This window comes from Mytilinidion resinicola (assembly GCF_010093595.1).
Source record: "Mytilinidion resinicola strain CBS 304.34 unplaced genomic scaffold BDZ99scaffold_7, whole genome shotgun sequence".
In the NCBI taxonomy this organism is placed as follows: Eukaryota; Fungi; Ascomycota; class Dothideomycetes; order Mytilinidiales; family Mytilinidiaceae; genus Mytilinidion; species Mytilinidion resinicola.
In genome coordinates, this window is record NW_022985443.1 from 1,156,117 (window position 1) to 1,177,812 (window position 21,696).

At 53.6% G+C, this 21,696-nt stretch overlaps 10 protein-coding genes and 1 non-coding gene across 11 annotated transcripts; 3 read left to right on the forward strand and 8 right to left on the reverse strand.

The window, feature by feature from the left end:
• Positions 1 to 952: 952 nt before the first annotated feature.
• Positions 953 to 1,764, forward strand: BDZ99DRAFT_279680 (uncharacterized protein). Its single transcript, XM_033713981.1, has one exon. The coding sequence runs from the start codon at positions 1,118 to 1,120 to the stop codon at positions 1,613 to 1,615; it is 498 nt and encodes a 165-aa protein (XP_033578675.1). The 5' UTR covers positions 953 to 1,117; the 3' UTR covers positions 1,616 to 1,764.
• Positions 1,765 to 3,542, forward strand: BDZ99DRAFT_279681 (uncharacterized protein). Its single transcript, XM_033713982.1, has one exon. The coding sequence runs from the start codon at positions 1,913 to 1,915 to the stop codon at positions 3,362 to 3,364; it is 1,452 nt and encodes a 483-aa protein (XP_033578676.1). The 5' UTR covers positions 1,765 to 1,912; the 3' UTR covers positions 3,365 to 3,542.
• BDZ99DRAFT_461709 (uncharacterized protein) lies at positions 3,430 to 5,159 on the reverse strand (the record flags this gene model as incomplete). Its single annotated transcript, XM_033719682.1, has 1 exon — positions 3,430 to 5,159. The coding sequence occupies one exon, from the start codon at positions 5,157 to 5,159 to the stop codon at positions 3,720 to 3,722; it is 1,440 nt and encodes a 479-aa protein (XP_033578677.1). The 3' UTR covers positions 3,430 to 3,719.
• A 278-nt stretch (positions 5,160 to 5,437) lies between these two features.
• On the forward strand, positions 5,438 to 7,148 carry BDZ99DRAFT_475235 (uncharacterized protein; the record flags this gene model as incomplete). Its single annotated transcript, XM_033721970.1, has 2 exons — positions 5,438 to 5,861; positions 5,914 to 7,148. The coding sequence occupies 2 exons, from the start codon at positions 5,438 to 5,440 to the stop codon at positions 7,146 to 7,148; spliced, it is 1,659 nt and encodes a 552-aa protein (XP_033578678.1).
• A 427-nt stretch (positions 7,149 to 7,575) lies between these two features.
• BDZ99DRAFT_t40 lies at positions 7,576 to 7,677 on the reverse strand. Its single transcript has one exon. It is a non-coding gene; the product is annotated as a tRNA-Val (tRNA).
• A 1,529-nt stretch (positions 7,678 to 9,206) lies between these two features.
• BDZ99DRAFT_279703 (uncharacterized protein) lies at positions 9,207 to 10,167 on the reverse strand. Its single transcript, XM_033713983.1, has 2 exons — positions 10,154 to 10,167; positions 9,207 to 9,894 (listed from the first exon to the last, which is right to left on the reverse strand). Exon 2 carries the CDS (start codon positions 9,810 to 9,812, stop codon positions 9,336 to 9,338), a length of 477 nt encoding a protein of 158 aa, XP_033578679.1. The 5' UTR covers positions 9,813 to 9,894; positions 10,154 to 10,167; the 3' UTR covers positions 9,207 to 9,335.
• On the reverse strand, positions 10,088 to 13,025 carry BDZ99DRAFT_461711 (uncharacterized protein; the record flags this gene model as incomplete). The annotated part of the gene is made up of 5 exons (XM_033719683.1): positions 12,712 to 13,025; positions 12,541 to 12,658; positions 11,722 to 12,430; positions 10,885 to 11,672; positions 10,088 to 10,798 (listed from the first exon to the last, which is right to left on the reverse strand). Coding segments are annotated over exons 1-5 (2,237 nt in total), but the record flags the coding sequence as incomplete, so codon positions are not given.
• Positions 13,026 to 13,276: 251 nt separating this feature from the next.
• BDZ99DRAFT_518969 (uncharacterized protein) lies at positions 13,277 to 13,708 on the reverse strand (the record flags this gene model as incomplete). Its single annotated transcript, XM_033725358.1, has 1 exon — positions 13,277 to 13,708. One exon carries the CDS (start codon positions 13,706 to 13,708, stop codon positions 13,277 to 13,279), a length of 432 nt encoding a protein of 143 aa, XP_033578681.1.
• BDZ99DRAFT_560049 (uncharacterized protein) lies at positions 13,358 to 15,010 on the reverse strand. Its single transcript, XM_033727275.1, has one exon. The coding sequence runs from the start codon at positions 14,906 to 14,908 to the stop codon at positions 13,802 to 13,804; it is 1,107 nt and encodes a 368-aa protein (XP_033578682.1). The 5' UTR covers positions 14,909 to 15,010; the 3' UTR covers positions 13,358 to 13,801.
• BDZ99DRAFT_461713 (uncharacterized protein) lies at positions 14,968 to 15,582 on the reverse strand. The gene has a single exon (XM_033719684.1). The coding sequence runs from the start codon at positions 15,558 to 15,560 to the stop codon at positions 15,114 to 15,116; it is 447 nt and encodes a 148-aa protein (XP_033578683.1). The 5' UTR covers positions 15,561 to 15,582; the 3' UTR covers positions 14,968 to 15,113.
• Positions 15,583 to 17,124: 1,542 nt separating this feature from the next.
• BDZ99DRAFT_359227 (PR-1-like protein) lies at positions 17,125 to 17,601 on the reverse strand (the record flags this gene model as incomplete). Its single annotated transcript, XM_033714657.1, has 2 exons — positions 17,125 to 17,368; positions 17,420 to 17,601. Coding segments are annotated over 2 exons (426 nt in total), but the record flags the coding sequence as incomplete, so codon positions are not given.
• Between the last annotated feature and the right edge of the window lie 4,095 nt (positions 17,602 to 21,696).

Consider the following 21,696-nt stretch of genomic DNA (forward strand, 5'->3'; position numbering starts at 1 on the left):
AGCTGACTTGTAGTACAACTCGATCTATCGGACTGGCCAAGAAGTTCTGATGGCACTGTCGCTCTCGAAAAGGTGCGTTGGACCTCCAAAATGCTAAACTCTTCTGTCAAGCAGTTTCTAGTCTGGTTTGGCTTTGTACGTGTCAGTATCTTGTCAGTCGGTCTGTTCGAACTCCACTGTCACTTCGCACCGCCACACGGTCCCATAGGTTGGCACGCCAGCTCCAGCTGCTGGACAGACCCGATCTGTGGCTCGTGCGAGGTGTCAGGTGACGCTGAGACTGTGGCTGGTGTTTCAAGTCCCTCTCAGGGGATCCTGGGCAAGTCGACACTTCATTTCGACGCCGCCGCACCATCCTACATAGAGCGCCGTGAGGCCCGCCGACAGGGCTGCGCAGAATGCGACCGCCCCCAGGCTGAGAATTTCTTACGGCAGTTGTCAGCGGCCTCATGTGAGGGTGCAGACGGCGCCGACTCGCACACAGCAATGGCGTCAGTCCTGCCAGGGCATATGCACTTCAGCTTCCTGTACGACGCTCTGCAACCTGTCCTACAGACCGACTCTGCAGCCCATGCTGTGCGAGGTGGACGCGGCAGCCAATACTTCGCGGCCGGAATCCTTCACGGGCCGCGCGGGAAATTCTGCTGGATACGATAAACTTCAGCGCCGTTGCTGACGGCGGGTCCAACGGCTAGCGTTGACGACAATACAATAACAACGCGTGCTGAAATGAAGGAGTGTCCCCGCGTGGAGCGTGAAGAGGCCTCCCCCGTGCAAACGAAAGCTTCCCGGGGCTGATCGTTTGAGCCGACAGGATGCCGGGCTGATCATTGGTCATAGTTTCGCCTTGTGTTCTGCGTCGCGCTGGGCTTGTTGTCGCGAGCAGACCTTCTAGAAGGCCTCGCGCGCTGCCCCCGTCTCAGAATAGCACCATTCATCTCCTATGCGCACCGTCTGGACGACCGCGCCTCAAACACATGTCCAGGCATCCTGTCCAAGTTAGAATCAACCAGATCCAGTGAGCATATCTCTGGAAGCATCAGCGTGCAGCGTCGGCGTGCAGGTGGCAGCGCTCCTGATCCGGCGAGCCACTCCATGTCGCGCATCGGGGGCATCCATGCTTGCTCCACCATGTCCAGCGCGTGCTGCAGGTCCATGCCTACAACATCTCGTAAGTCAGCCTCTTAAGAGGCCGGGTTTAATATCGAGGCTCCCCACAGCCTCCGCTGCCTGTTCGCTCATCCGTCTTCCCCCGTTGCCCCATTCTCTTTACCCGTCACTACTTCTGCGTTTACATTCTCCCACCCAACTTCACACGTTTGATTCACCGCTGCACCGCTCGACACCGCCAGCCTGGATTGCCATATCGCCAGGAAACACTCCCCGGCATAGGCTACTTGCACAAGCCACAGCTGCGTCCCGAGAGCGTGAAACCGTCTTCCTAGCCCCGCAGCACTCGACCGCGTTGGCTATATATCATCACACATATACCAACAAGTCTGGTCTCGCCCTTTCACGCGTCCAGCCAACCAGCCAGTTGGCTCTGCACCTGACCTCGGCCCTGTTACTCTGTCAGCAACCCGCCGAGCGGGCATTGATGCCGCTTCTCTCCTGATTCCCTCGCCGCTACCCACCTACTTTTCTTCCATTTGGTGGACTTTAGTGCCATGGTCCGAAGATTGTTGTTGTAGGAACTGGATTGGGGAGCCGTACACATTCGTTTTATTATTAGCCTGATAGCATACGTTCGTTTCTTTTGGTCGCTGCAGGACGTGCCAGTTTCGCACCTGTGCGTCCGTCTTTCGAGACCCCCATACAGCAAAAGCATCTCCCACGTATCCCGATACAAATCAGCTCCACCGTCACGCTTTCACGTCTCTCTACGACCCTCGTTTGTAAATCTTTCGCTATCATGGCGGGCCACAGGAAATTCGGATCTGGACGTCTATTTCTTTCTGTCCTTGGAGTTGTGACCTGGGTGGTGACTGCGGCCTCCACCGTTTACACCATTCTCGATGCTGCCTCATTGGCTGTCGCGGGTCTCTCGTTTCGCGGTTTGGGCATTGCTGCTGCCTCATTGGACGTCGTTTCATTATGTTGTGTGGGGCTTTTCTTGATGCAGTATGCATGGAAAAAAGACGGCATTTGGCCCAACTCGAAACGATTAAAGCAGACCCTAGCACTGACATGCATCACATTGTCGGCTGTTTCCTTGATTATGTCTTTGATCACTCTTATTGTCATCAAGCAGAACCATGACGAAGTCTCGCGAAAGACGACGAGAAATTGGACGGATCGACTTCCAGCCAAGTTTGCCGTATGGGCCACTTCATGCATCACTCAGATGGCTCTGTACTCTTTCACCCTTGTCTTCAAACGCGTCTCTTCCAACACATCCAATACCTTTGTTCAACAACGTCGGGAAGATCCCCGCGATTCCGTCATGCCCGAAATGCATCAGCAGCCACCTTCGACGGATATGCAAACTCTGGCCCCACTACATGCTCACAAAGAGTCTCTTGGGTCTTTGCCGTCTCCCACATTCTCTACACGCTCTTCGCAATCACTCAGGTCATGGCGGGAGTCCCTCCAACAAGTCGTCCGCCCTGTCACATCTCGCACAAAACTCATCCGATCCTCAATATCACAAGGCCGGGACTCTCGCAGCGTCCATTCGGACGGCCAATCTTTCGAGGCCATCCAAAACGATGGTTTTGACGCATGGGACACCTCAAGCGTGGACCCACAAACCCAAAACGCCATCATGGCAGCAATTCCTTTTGGCTTGGAAACAATACCAGGCTCGCGGCCTGCATCTCCCGCCCACGCCCTCGACGGCCCCTTCGTAGATTCACCTTCTGGCCGATCCTCACCTGCTCTATCGCTTCCGCCCAAAATATACACAGATTATTCTCGCCCACCAAGTCCAGCTGTCAGCGAGGCTCACATCCATCCTCTCTTCCGAACCGACTCTCCTACGCCAGCGCCCGCCGCAACACCTGGCACAATCGTCCACGCATCGCCGATGAGTGGGTCGATTATTACTTGTCCCCCGCGTATGCGCTCGAACAGCAGCATGAGCAACAACCGCGCCACGAGCCCGGGTCGCCTCCGAAGCGACAGCCGCACCAACAGCCCAGCTCGCATGCGGAGCAATAGCCTCGCAGCGAGCCCAAGTCCGCTAGCACACTCGAAGAGCTTCCCAACGGGCTCATCATCACGAACGCCCAGCCCACCGAGCAGGGAGATGACGCCGCCGATTCCAGACTTCATTCTCACGAGTAGCCCACGAAGTAGTTACGGCGGTGGGTCAGCGAGGCCGAAGATCAGCCTGCAGGCTGATAGAGGCCGGGCTTTGGTATAACTGGCTATACCTTTTGTATAATTTCTTTTGTAACGTAGTCGTAGTGGTGGGTAAGAGACGCTGGGGGGATGAATTAATGTGTGGTCTGGCACTCTTTACGAAGGTTAACGACGTATGCGGACGAGCTGGCTGGTTGACCCGGCTCGTATACCCCCTCTTTATGCAGGATACACTGGACCGAGAGCGCTCGAGCTCGAGTGGGTAACTCGGAGAAATGGGCGTTGAGAAACAGAAAGATAAAATTTGGGGGTAGATTTTAATCTTTGAATTGAATTAAACTGTAAAATCGTTATATCGTATCGTGCTATACGTGAGCGTATGATTGTATTGGATGTATACTAGGAGAATGCTGCATCTACCCCAACCAATCCACCCACCCAGGTTTCATCGTATTCGCGCCCGAGTAATCATGAAAATACAACCTCACAATCAACGCCACCTTCAACATCCCATACCCCGCCAGCGCGAAGTTCAAACCTGCCCAGCTCCGCGGCACAAACTTCTCATTCATCTCCGCAACCACCTCGCTAAACGTCTTGCTGCGCACCTTCGAGACCAGGAAGGTGGAACAAAGAAACAGCGCACTAGCAACCCCCACCCAAAAGAGCCATATCAGCGAGTTCAGATAGATAAACGTCCACTTCCCCTTCTGGATAGCGGAGAAGTTAAATACGAGGAATATCGGCACCGAGACGGGCCAGAATGTCGAGATGAGCACCGCGATAGCGGCGGCTACGAGGGCCGTTGTTACGAACACCGTGCGCGCGATGCGTGGCCAGCTCGTCCACGGCTCTGGCCAGCCTTGGATGCTGAAGGTCGTGCCGTACGCGGCGATGTACTCTTCATAGGCCTGGTTGTCCAGGCGCCGCCAGGGGCCGGGATTGCTGATGGAGGTGCTTTTTTGCTGGAGGGCTTCGCGGAAGGGGTCGAGCGCGGCCATGAGGCGGGCTACGGCGTAGGCTTCACGTTCGCGCTCGCCTTTCGAGGGGGGCGGGCCGGGGGAGAGGCAGAGCCAGGCGAGGGCGTCGATGATGAAGAAGGATAAGTAGTAGCTGCATGCTAGCACGGTTGTGCGAATGGTGCCCGTGGCGGCGGATGCTTTGACGAGGGTGAGGGTTGTGAGGATGGAGCCGAGGAGGCGGGAGACGTTGAAGTCGCGGAGGGAGGTGAGGAAGGGGTCGAGGTGTTCTAAGGCCTCTTGTGGGGTCATGTTTAGACGCGCCAGGTGCATTTCTTGGTCGTTGAGGGCTACGTTGAAGCTTTCTGTGGTGATTGGTGCGGCGTTTGATGGGGCGTCCACTAGCCACCAGCTCTCTCCTTCGCCGAGTGCATTACGCAGGGCGAGAGATGCTCGGATAGAGCGACGGATGCTCTGGTGGTGGTAGAATATGCCTTTTAGCACCAGGATGAAGAGGGCGACGGCTTCCATGATTCCGAACTCGGGGACCAGGCGGTAGAGGCCTTTATGGCCGAGCCAAGTTAGGGAGCCCGGCATGTGGACGACGCAGCCTACACCTAGGATGAGCAGCATCCATAAGGCGTTGCCCTGGGATAGCTCTTGGGCGTGGCATCTTTGAACAGTGGCGTTTTGGGGTGGTGGTTCTGTGGGTTGTTCAAGCTCTAAGACAGGAGGATCGTAATAGACAGGTTGGAACGAAGAAGAACCAAATGGGGGGGATCTTAGAGAAAGGTGTGTATCGTGCGAATAATATTCCACAGTTGTGGTTGAGATGGTGGTGACAAAAAGGAGCCAAGCCAGGAAAGGCAAGGCGGGGTGAGCGAAACTGAACTTCATTCTTCAGCTCCAACTCTCCATCAACGAAGGGAATGCGGTGCTCATGGTGTCTGCAGAGTGCTTAAAGATGCGGCCTCTGGCATCGCACAGCCTCATTGCCTTGTACGAGGTTCGCATGCTCTCCTGCCCGTACGAAGCCGCTAAAGACGCCTTGCCATGGGCACAGCCACCAAACAAGTCTGTTCTTCTGGATGATTGATAATGGCGCATCGTAGCCTTGTACCCACCTCATCGCGTTGCTTCATTCTTTCTTTCTTCATTTCTAGTCACCTATCAATATGGTATGGAGTTTTTCGTTCAGCCTTTGGGTTGTCAACGGCGCGTATGTTAGCAACTACAACGCGTCGCTTTACCGGGAGCCGGATATTATCGAGATAGACGACTGTGGGCCTGCGAACTTGATATCTGCTGGTTTTGCATTATGGCTCGTTCTTGTGCCTGCAGTTGCATGTGTAGTACAGTTGCCGGGATCTCTAGTTCTATACCGACGTTCAAATTTCTATCGCTTTTCTCCTGAGCTGGGCCTGGTAGAGACGCTAGCAGTACTATCTCTACTCACGAAGGCGTTATGGAAAGGCTATCGATGGGACGAAAGCATTGCTGCCGTCTTTGCAGTAAGAGATGGAATTGGGCAGGGGGACCTATGGTGGAGAAAGGACCTCGAGGCGATGTTTCCTGCTGACGAAGTGGCAGATGTTCCAGGTTGGCTCAATCCGTATCACACTCCAAAGTCCCCAATTGCTAATTGTCGTAGACGTAGCTAATGCTTCGGACCAAGATTTGGACGAGACTTCGAGCGATCATAGGGAAGCGTCAGTCAACGACGGTGTCAACGATGCAGACGCCGCAGAGGAAGGAGAACACGCAGAAGACGCCGAAAGTGTAGAAGACGCAGAGGGCTCTGAGGATCTAGCCGACGTTGGGGATGCTGAAGTTACGGAGGATGCTGAGACTACCGCAGAGGTTGAGGCTACCGACCCAACTGATGACGATTCCGATACTCTAGATGACCGTATTCGGGATTACCTAAACTCAAAGCTTGCTCCGAGGTTGGAACCTCTATCACAAGAACGTGTACTAGGAGCAGGACTGTTCCTAGTAGCATTCATCAAGATTATCGCCATGGTCAAAGCTTCTATAAATAGTGGCGTCCGACTGAGCTGCTATCTTGCTCTTGCTTACTCCACTAGCTACATCATTCTGGAGTTCCTGACTTGGAGTTACATCTTTCCTTTGCGTCATAATTCTCTGCGAAACGTACCTCCGGAGAACCTTCTCGATGTCATCAAATACGTTGATCCGGGGAACAATCCCTTCACTTTTCCATCTGAGCTAGGTCCGAAACCCAATACAACCTCCATACCATTGGGTTCTATTAGCCCCCAAAGTCAAACGCCACTCTCACTGTCATCCCAAGTATTTAGACCGTATCCGGGATCGGCCGAATATCCATGGAATAAATCCATCGCCATCATCACCGCAACGCTCGGCTTCCTTGGTCCCCTGACATGGCTCGTCGTCCTGTCGAATATCTTACATCCTGCCTATGGGGCTGTCATCATTTCTTGCGCGGCAGTTGGTTTCCTTCTAGCTCGCCTAGGAGGAAAATGGGTCTATCATATACTGCGCCAAACACTCCTTCGGCCGAAACCTCAACAGCCTTCTTCTGGCAGATCAAGAAACTCGATTTCCTCGCAAGCCAACGCAAACACGAACACAGCCACTGCCGATCCAGAATCTGGTTCCGAAACCACTATACCTACCCCCCCACGGGATCCCTTCGTTCAGTACAACACGCACGGCATCATACACTTCTTCACCATATGGCTCTGGCGACGAATCACGGTTGTGAATCTCTACTCCGCAATATGGGTGGCCGTTATATGCTACTACTTTGCGCGCATATTTCCGGTGAAAGCGGGACTGGTAGGTGATTCGCCAGAGGCCATGGTACCGCAGAAACCGAGATGGCTGGACTGGCTGGGTTAGGATGATTTCGGATTTGTGGTTATGCATTGGGAATTTACGCTGGGTTTGAATTTGGGATGGCTGGACGTTTCGAGATACCCGAGAGTGAGAACTAGGGCGTGAGTTGACGCTCGGTTTGTTGGCCATGCGAGGAACCTCCGGTAGCTGTTCTCGTCTATCAATTCCTATTTTACTCTTGTTCGGTTCACGCCGCCATAAGATCTATATCGTGTAGTCAAGCTTCAATTGGATAATATCTGAAGCCAGCTGTTATACTCATCACGGCGCGTAGTGCTCTTTCTTACCTCTTCTACATCTTCTTCCCCTACAATTCGGATTTCTCTTGGAGGGGCAATGGGAAATGTACAGCCTGTAAGCCTAAACTCGGTGGGACTGTCGTCTCATCCAACTCACTAACTCAGAAGGTCAAAAAAAGGAGTTTTCCATCGTCCGGCGCCAAGGATCGAACTTGGGTCTCAACTTTTAGTACCGCAAGGGGTGAGCCAAGCGGTGTTAAAATATGTATTATAACCAACTAAACCACACCGGATTATTTCGAGACGGGAATAGCATCTTCATGTACTTGATGGCAATATCAACACTTAGAAATTGGTATACTCATTTACTGCGATGTCTGTCTGGTTCATTCATTTGGGGATGTGATCAGAGAAATTGGCTAATATAATAGCTACTCGGAGACCCTCAATACAGCACCCGTTCTCACAGCGCTTTGACATATTCCTCCAACATTCCTTCTCCGAGCCTCGATATATACTCCATCGGCGGTATTCCGATCTCCGAGTCCCATCCGCCATCTTCCACTCGGTCTCGTGTTAGATCTCGCGACATGCCGACTCAGACCCTTCATAGCTCAGGACTTGACATGTAAACTGTAATTCCTTCAATATTGTGCTGATTCCGCGTAGCGCTTTCCATTCCTTCGCCACTAGTCTAGGACTAGGGCTGAGCTCCTCCGTGTCCGCACTTGCAGCAGAGTCCATGCTCTTGAGCGACAAAGTCCAAGGGTATCCGAATCAAGTCACCGTCAGCATCGATGTACTCCATTACATCATAATCGCTCTCTGTGTCTGGATAGAGCATCGGATCTGCATCTTCGTCGGACTAAGCTGCGGGCCATTCAGTGGTGTCCATCCATCTGACATTGTAGGGATAGTGCGCTGCAAGGCAAGCTTGTCGTAGAGGACGAGTTGGATGTCAAAGCTGTAAAAAGACAGATGTAGACGATGCAAAAAGGGAAGTAGATGTAGAGGACAGGTTAAAGGCGATGAAGTGAGGTTGTTGAAAGGCGGCCAGCTGCTCCCTCCGTTCCAATACTCCACCCCTGCCATCACGCCTCAGCCGGAACCTTCTTTCGACGACTCCAAACAACAACATGAAGAAGATTTGGACTGCATTCTCGACGCTACCATACTATAGGGCCACCCCTGTGCTACATTTGAGCTTGCACCGATATACGGTACTGGAACATGCGCTTTAGCGTTCTGCTCAGCACCCATCTCAGCGACTCCCCTTTTCCTAAAACTTTTAGTACCGTTACCGGAAGCAACTTAGGCCTGTTCCATTCTTTTAATTCTTCCCCACTCGCGTTCTTCCCAACCTCACATCTTATCCAGACTCCCAAAGAAGAATGCTCTCCGGGAGCACTCCCCACAACGATAAATAAGCGCATTCCCGCTTACGCAGTCACCCTTTCCGACCCTTTCCCGCCGCAAAAAAGAAACAGAAAGCAGAAACCTAAAAGAAGAGGTGTCCAGCGCTCAGGTCGAACATGGGTTACCTGAGCCAATAAGCAAAAGCAGCCGAACTTCCCTCCGACGCAGGCTCTGCAGTAGGCGTTATGGCCAACTAAACTACACCGGATGTGGCTTGTAGCTGCGACGGCAACCGCGCGGCTTATCAGAGAGACACACGAGACACGGGGCACGGGCCAAGGAGATGCTGGGATGTCCGGGCTCGAGTGATGGAAGTCACGAGGGCGGCTGAGTCATTGGTGCGTTTTCTTCTGCTGAGGGGATATAAAAGCTCGCTCTTCTCGTTTCCTGGATGTCATAGGCGAGGGGTTTAGGGGGAGTTTTAACAGCATTCAAAGACGTTGAGTAAAATGGAAAGCGGTGCATCACTCAAAGTGAGGACGAAAGAGGGATTGTCCTTCACGGGGAAAAGTAGAAGACTGGGTCAAAACCTAGATCAATATTTCAAATGGCTGGAGGAGTGTCGGCAGGGGCCCGGCACCCCTTCCCCATCCCACAATGATACTGAGCACCACCTCCCCCCGTCTATTACTCCACTCCTCGACGTCGAAATCCTTCCTCTCATCATCCCTTCAAACTCCCCCACTCCCTCACCAAGCATGATACTCCTCACCACCATCACCCCTTCCAGTGCCACGGAGCCCACCCATCGCAGACTCCGAACACCTCCTCTACCACATGTGGATGTTACAGGCTGCAATTTGCCGAGCAAAGCCACCCATTTGCGATTACAGCCGCGGATTTTGCACACCCCACGGAGTCCCGAAACACCATTGGTTCTTGGTACAACGTATTTGATGTCCCCTTCTCCCCCAACCTCTGAAGAAAGAAGTTCAGGCCCGTCGGAACCGGTTTTCTTATACTCAGGAGAAGTTTTGTCGGAGCGGAGGAACGCAGGCCGGTGGACGGTCATGTGATCCACGTGATCTAGTAGCAGGGGAAGTTCCGTTCCGAGATTGGGTGGGTTGATATAGCAGCAGGACGAAAGTCTGTGCCTGCAATTCCGGCCCAGGTTAGCATGATTTTGCTGGACACTGATGATATGCTAAGAAACTCTAGACTGTAGTAACGAGTGCCGATTAGAGCTTTTGGAGGTGTTCAGATTCGCACGCTCTGGAGGTTTACATCGCATCTAGGCTTGGAGAACGTATCGAAGTGTCTCAGACAGCGGCGAACAGGTGTTGCACAGGCTTCTGTTTAGAAATTATAAGGGACAAGGGAAGTTTGAAGTTCGAAGAAGTGCCCATCTCTCACCAAGATCAGATCTACAAATCTTCCACCAACTCCTCAAGAACCAAGTGTCGACATAGAATCACCATCAATTGAACTCCACCACACAGACCTGATATACCGACTTACCTCACCTAAGCTCCCCCAACGCCTTCGCCATCTCCCCCATCCCTGTCCCCAGCTCCTCCGTACACCGGCCCCCCTCACACACCATAACGCTCTCTTTCTTCACATCCAAGCTGCCGACCAACTTATTCCGCTTCCTCAGCCACTCGCTCCTCGCTCCGCCGCCGACTCTACTTACCACACCACCTGCTTTTTCTCTCCAAGATTGTAGCCACTTCTCCACCCTCTCACCCTCACCCGTCAGCGCTACACTCTTCAGCCCTAGCCTGCCGACTACCACCGAGTCGAGCAGGCTCGCGAAGAGGAAAGGATGTTGCATGACCTCCGCCTCAAACGCGTCGCACGTCTGGCGCGCGCGGGTAGAGTAGGTGTCGTCATCGAGTAGCAAAGCGAGGCGGTCGAGGTTCTGTGCCGAAATACCGTTGGTGGAGGGCTCGGCGCTGTCCATGCCGTCTTTCAGGCGGAGGATGAGGTCGGTTTGGTGCGCGGCGGTGGAGAAGAAGGCGAGGTGGGCGGTGTCCCAAAAGAGGGAGATTTGGGTTTCTGGCGTATGTTAGCCACGTCGCTTTATACGGAGCTTGGGAATTTGAGAGCCAGGAAGGGTACGATTGTGAAAGGGTGGGACATACGCTGCAACCGATCCGCCCACTCCAGATACGCATCATCGAATGTTGCTTCGTATAGCTCGATGAGCCCCTTTATTAGGAACGCGTAGTCGTCTGCAAAAGCTGGCGCGTCGCCTGGCCCTTCGCGATATACACGCTTCATGGTTCCGTCCTTCTCGTTCCAGAGCTCTTTCTTGATGAACGCAGCCGCGTCTGTCGCTGCCTTCAGATACCTGCTAGACCTCTCTTTATCTAACCCCCCTATCACATTACTCGTCCTCGCTAGGGCAGCGATCGCGAGACCATTCCACGCAACAACAATCTTGTCATCCAGACTCGGCCGTGGACGCTCTTTCTCGCGATGTGCGCGTAGTTTCTCCCGGCCGTCTTTGAGAGTTTTGAGGACGTCTTCGTTCGAGAGGCCAAACTCCTTTCCGAGAGCTTCCGGGGTGCTGCTGATAGCAAGAACGTTCTGGTTGATGAATTCGTCGTGGGCATCGTGCTCGGGTTCCACGTTGCCGTTTTCCTGCACGTTGTAGTACCTAGCCAGCACTTCTGCGTCGCGGTCGCCGAGGATCGATTGGAACTCCTTGAGTGTCCAGACGTAGAAGGCGCCTTCGCGCTTTTCTTTGTCGTTGGGCCGGTAGAATGAGTCCGCGTCTTCTGCGGAGAAGAAGCCGCCGGTAGAGGATTGCATGGGCGGCGAGGTGAGGTAAGTTGCGATGTCGTATACGGCATCGAGCAGCTCAGCATCCTTGCTTATTAGGTAGGCATCTAGGTAGACGGAAAGGAGTTGTGCTTGATCATATAACCTGGAAAAAGAATCAGCGGAGCCCACTGGAAGCATGATCGAGAACTCACATCTTCTCGAAGTGAGGCAAACTCCAATCCCTCGTCACTGAATATCTCGCAAACCCGTTCCCAATCTGGTCATGAATACCACCCCTGTTCATAGCCTTCAAGGTATTCAGCACCATCTCTTTCGCATTATCGCAGTCCTTCTGTCCCACCATATCTTCCACCGCGCTCGGATACTGGCCTAGCTTGAGCAAAAAAGCTAGGTTTACTGGTGTCGGAAACTTTGGTTCTCCTCCGAATCCAGAGTGCGCAGGGTCGAACTTCGCAGCCCAATGTTCATACGCCTCTTCCAGTAACTCCAGATCCAGTCCTTCGGGCTCCGCCTCTCCTTGCCGACTTATGGTGCCCTCCTGCGCAAACTCCCTCAACTGCGCTGTGATTTCTTTTGCTGATTCTAGACACCGCTGCTGCTCATTCTTCCACACGTCGCGTATCTTCTCCAGTATGCCCACGAACCCGATACCATCTTTCATTACAGTAGTGGAGCCTGGACCGGGCCAATACGTTCCGCCAAAGATCGGCTCCAAACCCGGCGTGAGGAAGACGTTGAGAGGCCAGCCACCAGACCCAGTTGTCGCCTGCACATAGTTCATGTAGATGCGATCGATATCGGGTCGCTCTTCGCGGTCGAGTTTGATGGGGATGAAGGAAGCGTTGAGGAGGGCGGCGACATCGCGGTTCTCGAAGGACTCCCGTTCCATTACATGACACCCTATACCACAGAGTCGTCAGCGTTCTGTCTTCTTTCATGCGTCTCCGACTCATTTAAGGGATCTCGCAGCCTTGCAATCTCGAGGACGAGGGTGGTGGGGATAGTCATACAATGACATGCCGCATATCCAATGCTGACGAATAGCAGCCTGTTCGATTTCTTTGCCAGCGCGATGGCCTCCGATCCCCACATCTGCCATGCGACCGGGTTGTTCATGTGGCTTCGCACCTGCGTCGGATCAGCGGGCTGTCGCGGATGAGTTTCGCCGTAGGGGCACTTACGTACGGGCTTCTGCTCTCACTAAGCCGGTTGACCAACTTGAGGTCCTTGGAGGAGCCCGCAGACTCGGAAAGGTCCTGGACGTTCATCTTGAGCGCAGAGGTGGTGGTGTATGCCCTCCAGACGACGGTTGGAGGGGTTCGTGGCGGGGTTGATGCGTGCTGGTGGGGTCGCAGCTGGGTGGAGAAGAAGGAAATGCGGTTGCGAAAAGGGAGTAATAGTGTTCGCGAGGAGATGGGGTTGCGAGAGAGTAATCGCATAAGAAATGGCAGATGGTGCGAGGCTACACGAAGAATGCTGATGTCTGGTGCCCCTCCAAAACTTCGTACATGATGCAGGGCCATCTGCCGATAAGGCCGTGCTCTCGCCTCAAAGCGGGTTCGGAGATCCTCCAACGACCCATAGCTATGCGTAATGAACGCAGAATATATAAGGATGAAATACAGATTTATATGGTAATAGCTTTTAGTAATACATCATAGAACTTTTTGTAAATGGCCGTCACGTCGTAAGCATCTTCATACAAATATCCATATCCTCGAGCCCCCTCATGCAACCTTTCCACCATCAAGCATACAGCCTCTCTTTCCCACCCTTCAACTTCTCAGCCCTCATCTCCGGCGGCGACGCACTGCCCACCGCCTTCTCGGCCCCCTTCTCACAAGACGCCATGGCAAAATAGCCGACCTGCTCGCCAGCCTTCACATCACCAAACCTAATCCTCACATTCTGCATCAGCCGCCCCCTCGTAGCCGAGTCGAGAGTCGAGCCGCCAGGTGATAAGTGTATATACGGGTTATCCCTCGTCAAGCTCGAAATGTTAACTGCGAGATCCGGCGTCTTGCGCGTGAACTCCAGCACCAAGCCGAGGACCGCAGTCAGGCACATGATGCTCGTGGCCACGAAGAGTGCCGCGAGCCAGGGCCTGCTGCAGACGAGCACGGGCGTAGACTTGGAGACAGTGGCGTTGGTAGTCTGGGTGTTTGTGCCGTCGTACATGCTTGGCGGGGCCACAATGCCACCATTCGTGGCCGGCAGGCCACCTGGGACGAGGGAGAGGCCGCTGCCGGCGGTCCAGAAGCTGTTGAGCAGCTAGGCGAAGCCGATAGCGAAGACCTTGGGGTCCTTTTTGTAGAGCGCGAGCCCGGATTTGGTAGCATTGAAGGGGTTGACGGTGCCCCAGATGTAGCGCTGCACGGCGGTGGGCTCGTAGGAGTTGCCGCCCACTGCGGTAGCGAAGTCGGTGAAGAATCGTTCGCGGCCTGCGTCGGCGACGGTCCAGGCGGATGCGACGGGTGGCTGTGTGGAGGGACGCATATGTGTAGCAGCGCACTTCTTTCCGTCGCACGAGACACGAACCTCGACGTAGGACGTATTCATGGTGCACTCGGCGTAAGTGTTGATTCGATTGCCTTTGTCGTCGACACCGTCGTCGGCACTGCTGTAGTACAGCTTGCGGGGAGCCATGTTTGTGCCATTGCCGTATGCTTGAGACAGCTGGGAGCTGTTGGCACGGCTATTGTACATGAAGCTTGGGGTGGCGAGAGTCCATGAGTAGCCCAATGTACCTACCCAGTCGCTCTTGGGGATTACTGAGCCATTCTGGAAAGCGCCAATTTTACTCATTCTGGGTTCCCTGGGATCATCATCCTTTACTAGCACAGGGCAGTCCAGTGCAAAGTATGACGTCTCCATACTGAAAGTAGTTTGATGGTCTAATGGCACGGCCGTCTGGGGTACCCCGATGAGTGATGAAAAGACAGTCTGGTCCTCGGTTCCCACCTGTTGCCAACCTTCCGCATCTTTAGTCAGATTTGAGAGATGCTCCAGCATTGGAATCTTGACGTTGCCCCAGGTATCCACCGGTGAAGTTCTTGTCGTTAAAGGGCTTAGAAGAGCCGATACATAGAGGGCATCCATGGTCGCGATAGAAGTCTGCCCATCTGCCTCGAGGCGGTGATCCCCGTAGTCTCTGGGGTTGAAACTAGAGTTCCTGTCTAGAAATTGAATGGTTTGTGGGTAAGTGCTGGTAGAAGTACCGAAATCGAGTACTCGCAAAGAGGCCTGGCCACCGATTGGCGATAACGACCAGAGCAGTAGCAATAACGCCCCAAGAAGACCAATGTTTCGGTATTTGAGTTGTGTCACTACGGTGGCGAAGATAGAGGTACTTCCGAGCAGCTGATCGAGTATCTTCATTCGTTCGCCGTGCTCTAATCTCCAAAGAGCCAGCGCGTGCACGGCTTGGCTAATAATGGCTTCTATGAAGATAGGGAACACAGTTGGCCCCTAAACGCCAATCAGCGCATTCACAAGCGGCACAAAGCTAAGAAGTGAGGAGCTTTTATTGTTGGGCGCCAATGAGGAAAGAGGAGCAGGCGATCTCATGCGATATAGGTAAGGTTTAGGGTGGCCGGGACGGTGTTTCATCTGAAGAGGAACATACTTCATGGAAAGACGAAGAAGTAGAAACGGAGTGCAACAATAAAGCATATAGGAGAAGTGAACTAACATATCGGGCAGCATCTCGCAATAGGCCTAGGTGCGGTACGTCGGACGTTGGTACTCTATCGTGCCTAAACACAAACGCTCCAAAAGTAAAAAAAGCACAAGCAACAACAATGGTAAGAACATTGCCAAGGCGACTGAATACTGTAAAGACGCCTGCATGCTCGATGCCTTGAGCCGTCTTGGGCCATTTTGGTATGTCGACATATTTTGTTGGAGAGGCCACAACTGGGCTATCAATCGGCGTTACTGATGCTTGCTGGGACGATGGCGGTAGCGGCGGCAGGCTGCGTTGAGAGAGACGACGTGAGTTGCCATTGGAAGAAGAAAAAAGAATGTTCATAGTATGAAATGAAACATGAAAGTGAAGCGCTGGGAGGAGAGGCCGGGGAAACGATGAGGTACAAATAACACAGTGGTCGTCGAGTGCCCAGATGAGGATCCAAACATGGTTGCAGCACAGTACGCCTGCGTGTTGTTTGCTGTATAGCCGCCGTCTGAAACGTCGTCGGGCGTCAACCCGTGGCGCTGGGAGAGGCGAGAGCCTCAGCACTGGACGGATGGTCCAACCTGCCATGAAGACCGTCAAGCTCCTGTCGAGTCACAATGTCAGCATTGATGAAAGTCGCCTGGCCTAAATGATCAAGCCCTTCTACTGCCGTCGAAGAGAGATGTTTCTTCAGATCGAAGAAGGTATTCAACGTTAGTGCAAGGTGCGTGGCGGCTACCCTGCTGCGCCGCAGGAGGTGGTGATGTGGGGACTGAGCGCGTGTTAGCCTACCTACGGAACGGGTGGACCTAGCGCGGCGCATAATCGAGCCGATGTGTGAAAGTTGCATTTCGACACCAACAGTAGGGCTTGTATAGTAAAGGGCGAGCACATCTTGAGACGCGTGAATTGCGGCGCAGCTTCAGTTCCCGTTCTTTAATAAGGTGGCGGTTGGCCGTCGTTAGATGCAAACCTGTCATGACAAGTGGTGGCCGGTCAGGAATGGGTTACCTGTGTATCACTTTCGATCTTTCTTTGTAGATTTCGCACCTCATTCAAACCTTTTTTATGGTATATGCATCCTTTCGGTCCTCCTTTGTCGCGATTGCGTCTCTTCCAATTCTTCTCATTCGCACCGTTGTCATTTACTGTAAGAGTGCTAGCTGGTCAGCGAGAAAGAGATATAGCGTGCCGGTGCCCACAACGTTTAATTCTCTTTCTTCGCTCTCTCGAAATACCAACCTTTGATGTTGCGCATATTTACTCAGACCTCTCTCATCTCTATCCGTTACTATCAAGTCTGCCTCAGCCACGCATAGCCTACGACGGCCTCGGACCGATCAACCCCTGCGGTCGTACGTCGTCTCACGCCTAATCAACAGCACTGATATGAAATGGCTGCCAAAGTTCCACCATTGATCAGTCAGCTGGGAACGAAATACATGGTTAACTTCAAGAGTATTCATCAACGATGGAAAAATATGTATGCTAACATCGTTGCATTTGCATGAGGGGTAGAAGAGAACATCTTCAATCCCAGCCTAAACGAGAGGCCTTTTGTAAGTATAGACAGAGAACAGAAGCCCGAATCTGCTAACAGCAGCCAGGATATTGAAACAACATCGGAAAACAATCCACATAAACCCCGATCATGAACCACGAATGTTTTGCTGACCCGAAGCCCGACATATCCGCGCAAAGATGCTCAACAAAAATGCAAGACGTAGTCGGAAAAGAGAAGGCATGGACGAGATGCATTGTCGTCGCTCGTCGTAAGGAAACTAGTCGGTCCAATGAGCAAGAGTGTTGCTGATGGGCTTCCCAACGTTGTCCGCGTATTCTGTTGCAACATTGCCTATTTTCCAAGTCAGTCTCTAAATTTATCGCTGGTTTTCATAGGGCTATGCTTACCGGTATCGTAATTGCAGATGGTCACCCACATACCCGAGGCTGCATTGGTGCAGTCATTGGTGTAACAGCCGACCTTAGTCGCGGCCTTCCAGACGACTTGAGTGAAATGACCCCAACTCTCGAAGTCTACGGTCGGATTCGCCTGGTCATAGTACGACGCAAATTTGGGCTCTTCGCCATTGACCCAGCCTTCGGTGATACCAGCAGAGACGTTAGCCTTAGGGCCACTAGCAGCCATGTTTTGGCCAGAGCTAGAAGAACGTCAGTCATGGGTAATAACAATGGATCGCAGAATTACTTACTTGCAGTGCACGAAAGGGTTCCAGTTGTTGCATTGCGAGCAAGTCGCAGCCTTCGAAGCCAGGTCGTCATCCCAAGTCAATGCACCAGCGCCGTGGTTGGCACGATTGATGTTGTGGTGGAAGAGAACCATGTTCTTGTAGTCTTCGCCGGAAGTGATTTCGGCCTCCCCAGTTCCGGTGGGATGTTCTGGGCCAACAGCACCACTGTAAGAAGCCGAGCTGGAGGGAGCGGGGGCCGAGTACACAGCACTGGAGACAGGAGCTGGCGTAGACGAGGGTTCAGGGGTGTAAGCAGGAGCAGAAGAAGCCGGGGGGGTGTAGGCAGGAGCAGAAGAAGCCGGGGGAGTGTAGGCAGGAGTAGAGGGGGCCGGGGGTGTGTAAGCTGGTGTCGAAGGAGACTCCACTACGGCAGCGGAAGAGCTGGCCGGCTTGCTGTGGTGGTGGAAGTGCGAGTGCGAGTAGTGATGGCCAATCGGGGAGAAGGTCACGGCAGCCTCAGAGACGGCTGGAGGGGGACCCGTGGCAGTGACGACAACGGTGACAGTCTGCTCAACGACGTCGACTTCGGTAACGACATAGCCCCCAGCTTCGCGCTTGAACGGGCTAGCAAGGGCGCCGACAGCGAAGGCGGCGGAGAGGATGGCTGAGGAACGCATCTTGACTGAATTGGGTGGATTGGTTTGGTTGGATCGTTTGATGAGGGTATGTGGTCGATGTACGGGATGTCAAATCACCGGTGATGTTGATTCAAAAGACTGTCGGGGGTCAACACTGATGCGTCACAAACTGCGACCTGACTCTGAACCATGGCGAACAATTATATCCATCGAGGGATAAAGAGGTCGGGAGGAGGCAAAGGTCAGCACCTACGTGTGTTTACTTGTGGTTGAGTACGACTGGCGCACGGTGGTACAAAGGAGTGTGGGGTGAAGAAGGAGACAAAGAGCGTGGGCGTGAGGACAAAGGCTTCACGAGAGGATCACAGATCAGCAAAGAACGTGGTGAGGATGGTTGAAAGGGAGAGGCGATGGTTTTAAGAGGTTGAGCACGCTAGCGCAGTCCCAAGGTGAAATGGGATTCATGGCAACTCCAGCCCGCGTTTCAGAACGAAATCAGCGCGCGCCGGCATGACGACACACCTGGTACCTGTAAGCACCCCTGTTATTTACCTACCAAGCACCCAAGGTATTATGGCGCCACGGAGGCGCCCTCCACCCTCTGCGCCGGCTGGAGTTGTTCACCAGCTGGCAGCGGCTCCCGCAGCACGCAAGACAGCCTTTTGTTCCCGGAGAGGCACAATTCGCTGTTGTGCTGTCACCGTCGTCACATCCCTCGGAGGCAGGGACGTCGTCCTTGCACCCCACAGGACCGCTCTTGCGCGCCTCGTATTGTAAAAGAAAATTTCCGGCGGCGGTTTGACCATGAGATTAAGGCCAGTCGCGCTGAGTGAGCGGCGGCGCTATGCCGCAAAGCTGCGTTGGCTCGGCTGCTGATTGGGCGCAAACAAGATCGACAACCGGCATGCCGACCAGCACTGGTCAGGGGGACAAGCTCATCTCGGAAGCACACCGCCAGGCACACGACCCGAGCACGCCGAGGCAGCCTGGGCCCAATCCTCGCCGTCGATTTGCAGCATCTGGGCACGCTGCGATGAAGTCGCGCGCCTCCCTGCGCGCCCACATGCTCATCACCGCTCCCCGCAATCCTCGCAGCCCTCAATCTCGCGACCGACAGTCTGGACCGCGTGCCTGAATCATCGCGGCTCGTTCTGCTGACTCTGTGTTGCGGCGAGCCTCAGACCGCGACAACCCACCGGCGTCCCTGTTCTCTCATGTCCGCCAGATGCTTCGTCGGAACGCTGTTTCGCGGAAGCACGCCCACAGGTATCACTGCTGTTTGCATCAAACACGAGCCCTGTTTCGTTTCCGTGTCTGTCACAGCCCTCATTCGCTGTGCTGTCCCTCGAGTTGCGCGGCATCCTGTGCCTGCATGCACACGCCGTCAACAAAGACCTTGTTATTAAGCGCCCAACAACATTTCACTGTAAAATAACTGAAACGAACAGACATCTCCAAGTCTCGAATCGGCCATTCTCAGAATGCTCAGTCGATCCATCGCTCCGCCGTCCCACGGGCTGCGTCCTTAGTGAAACTCGACACCCTCATCGCCCGCGTACTTCAGAGTCAAACATCATCCTCTCGATTTGACGTGGCGATATTTTGTGAGGAGTTTTCTTCGCTGAAACTTGTCATGCCCGTCCGCGCAGCGCCGTCTGCATGTCTCACTCCGCAAAGCAAACAAGGCCATCCATCCGGGCCACGTTGCCCTGCACCAAGAAGGCTGCGCAGTGAAACTGATTGCGGCTCCCCACTTCTTCGCTCTACTCGGTCTGATTCAAGCTGCATGCAGAAGTCATGGCGGTTCGCGATTCGCAGCACTCTCCGTGTCTAGCGGCATGTCCTGCTGTCATCCTCAGCCGTCCATGCAATGTGTGCGATGCGTCGGTGCGTCTACTTCTGCAGGGGACGCCTACATCAGGTTCCCCTTCGGTTCCTATTGTCGATTTAAGGTCTAGTAGGGTTGTTACGAAAATAGGCGTAGCCCTATCGGTAGGTACAGAAAGATTCCAGACTTCTCCATCGTCCCAAGATCGCATCAACTTTAGATCCTGCCAAGATATCAAAGATTTCTTAATCAGAAATACAAAACATCTTAGAAAGACACCCGTAGCATGTCGTCGCGCATAGCTGACGAATTCTGCGAGCCGATCGATGAGTCACGAGCGTTCCGCAGTTTTTTCGCCAGACACTCAAGCGGCGTCATCCTTTGGCACAAAACAGTCTTATAAGATCAGATCATTTCTCAACCTCAAGACGAGTCGCCGGGTCCTGTCGCTAACCGAATCACGACCGTACGCCTGCCCTGCGGGTGCCATCTCCTGTAGCCGCCGACAGCCCTCCCACCTCCCCCAATCACACGACCCACCCACGTCCCTACCAAACACTCCCGTCAAACACCTATCCATCTGAACCCACCTCAAACCAGCTCCTCGCCAAGCCACAGACAATCGCATCCATCCGTCGTCAAACGCACCTAGCCACCCGAAATCACCCGTCTTACCACGTCTCAGCCGGATATGCCGTGCGACCTCGTCTCGAAACTTTTCCCCGGCTTCCAACATGTCTGCCACAAGACCATACGCACCATCTCCGCATTCCAGGAGCCCGTGTCACGCTGCGGGTGTGCCGTATGACGGGCTGTCACGTTGACTCGACTGAAGGTGGGCGGTAATGCCGAGTTGAGTTTCGTGGCTTGTGGGTGCCATCATGGCGACGTCGATGGCTTCTGCGCATGCTGGAAGTCTCGGGCTCGCTCCGAGACTCGACATGGCGATGTCATGGCTAGAGAGACGAGAGGCATGCACTTCGAGAAGCTCTGGCGATGAAGCAGGGCGGTCGCGTTGAAATGGATGAGGTCGTAGGACGAAGGTTGTGAGGAGAGCGGGCCTCTCTGAATACATACACCTAATACTGCCAGCCTAATAGATTGGCCAGAATACTACGCCCCAGAGATGGTTGCGTCTAGCTTACCTTGCCACTTCATGATGATGATCACTGGACCCGGTATTCAGAGGAGCTGTGTCCGAGTTAAGAAAGCTCTGTCTCTGGGGCGTGGTATTCCGGCACAATCTTGCTATGTAGGTATTCAAAAGGGTTCACCTTTGAGCAGACTGTGGATAGATAGAATACCTCAGGCCTCGTCTTGTACCTAAGCACTTCCCCTTGCCGCTGTCTGAGGTGCCACAACGCCCTTGTAGAAGTCTGCACAAAGTGGAGGGTCATCGTTTGAACGGTCGGTAAAATCGCTGGGCCACCTCGAATGGCGCCTTCCTCGCTTGATGCTAAGCATGGAGTTTACTTCAACGTCACTTCATCTCCAACCCTCCAACCCATCCTCCGCCCTTTCCACCGCGGTGATCGCAGCGACCGCGACGGCACTGTCGACGTTCATCGGGCTTCCGCCTGAGCTGAAGGACATCATCCCCGGGCGTTCAATTCACTGAGAACTCGTGGGCTGATGGGAGCTCGGTCGGGGTAGCTAGAATTGCCCATAACCTAAACCGCGCGGACTCCATTTGCTATGCCATTTTCGATTCTTGGAAGATTCTAAATAGTTTGGTCTTTTCTCAGTTGCCAGTACGGCACCTTGCTTGTTGAAAGTCTGTAGACACAAAACCTACTGCAAGATCTCGAGATCAAGGTCAGATGTCGCAATTG

What these genes read in the sequence shown, in the direction of transcription:
- BDZ99DRAFT_279680 (XM_033713981.1), top strand. Translation starts at nt 1,118, where the DNA reads ATGCTTGCTCCACCATGTCCAGCGCGTGCTGCAGGTCCATGCCTACAA.
- BDZ99DRAFT_279681 (XM_033713982.1), top strand. Translation starts at nt 1,913, where the DNA reads ATGGCGGGCCACAGGAAATTCGGATCTGGACGTCTATTTCTTTCTGTC.
- BDZ99DRAFT_279703 (XM_033713983.1), bottom strand. Translation starts at nt 9,812, where the DNA reads ATGACCGTCCACCGGCCTGCGTTCCTCCGCTCCGACAAAACTTCTCCT.
- BDZ99DRAFT_560049 (XM_033727275.1), bottom strand. Translation starts at nt 14,908, where the DNA reads ATGAAGATACTCGATCAGCTGCTCGGAAGTACCTCTATCTTCGCCACC.
- BDZ99DRAFT_461713 (XM_033719684.1), bottom strand. Translation starts at nt 15,560, where the DNA reads ATGAACATTCTTTTTTCTTCTTCCAATGGCAACTCACGTCGTCTCTCT.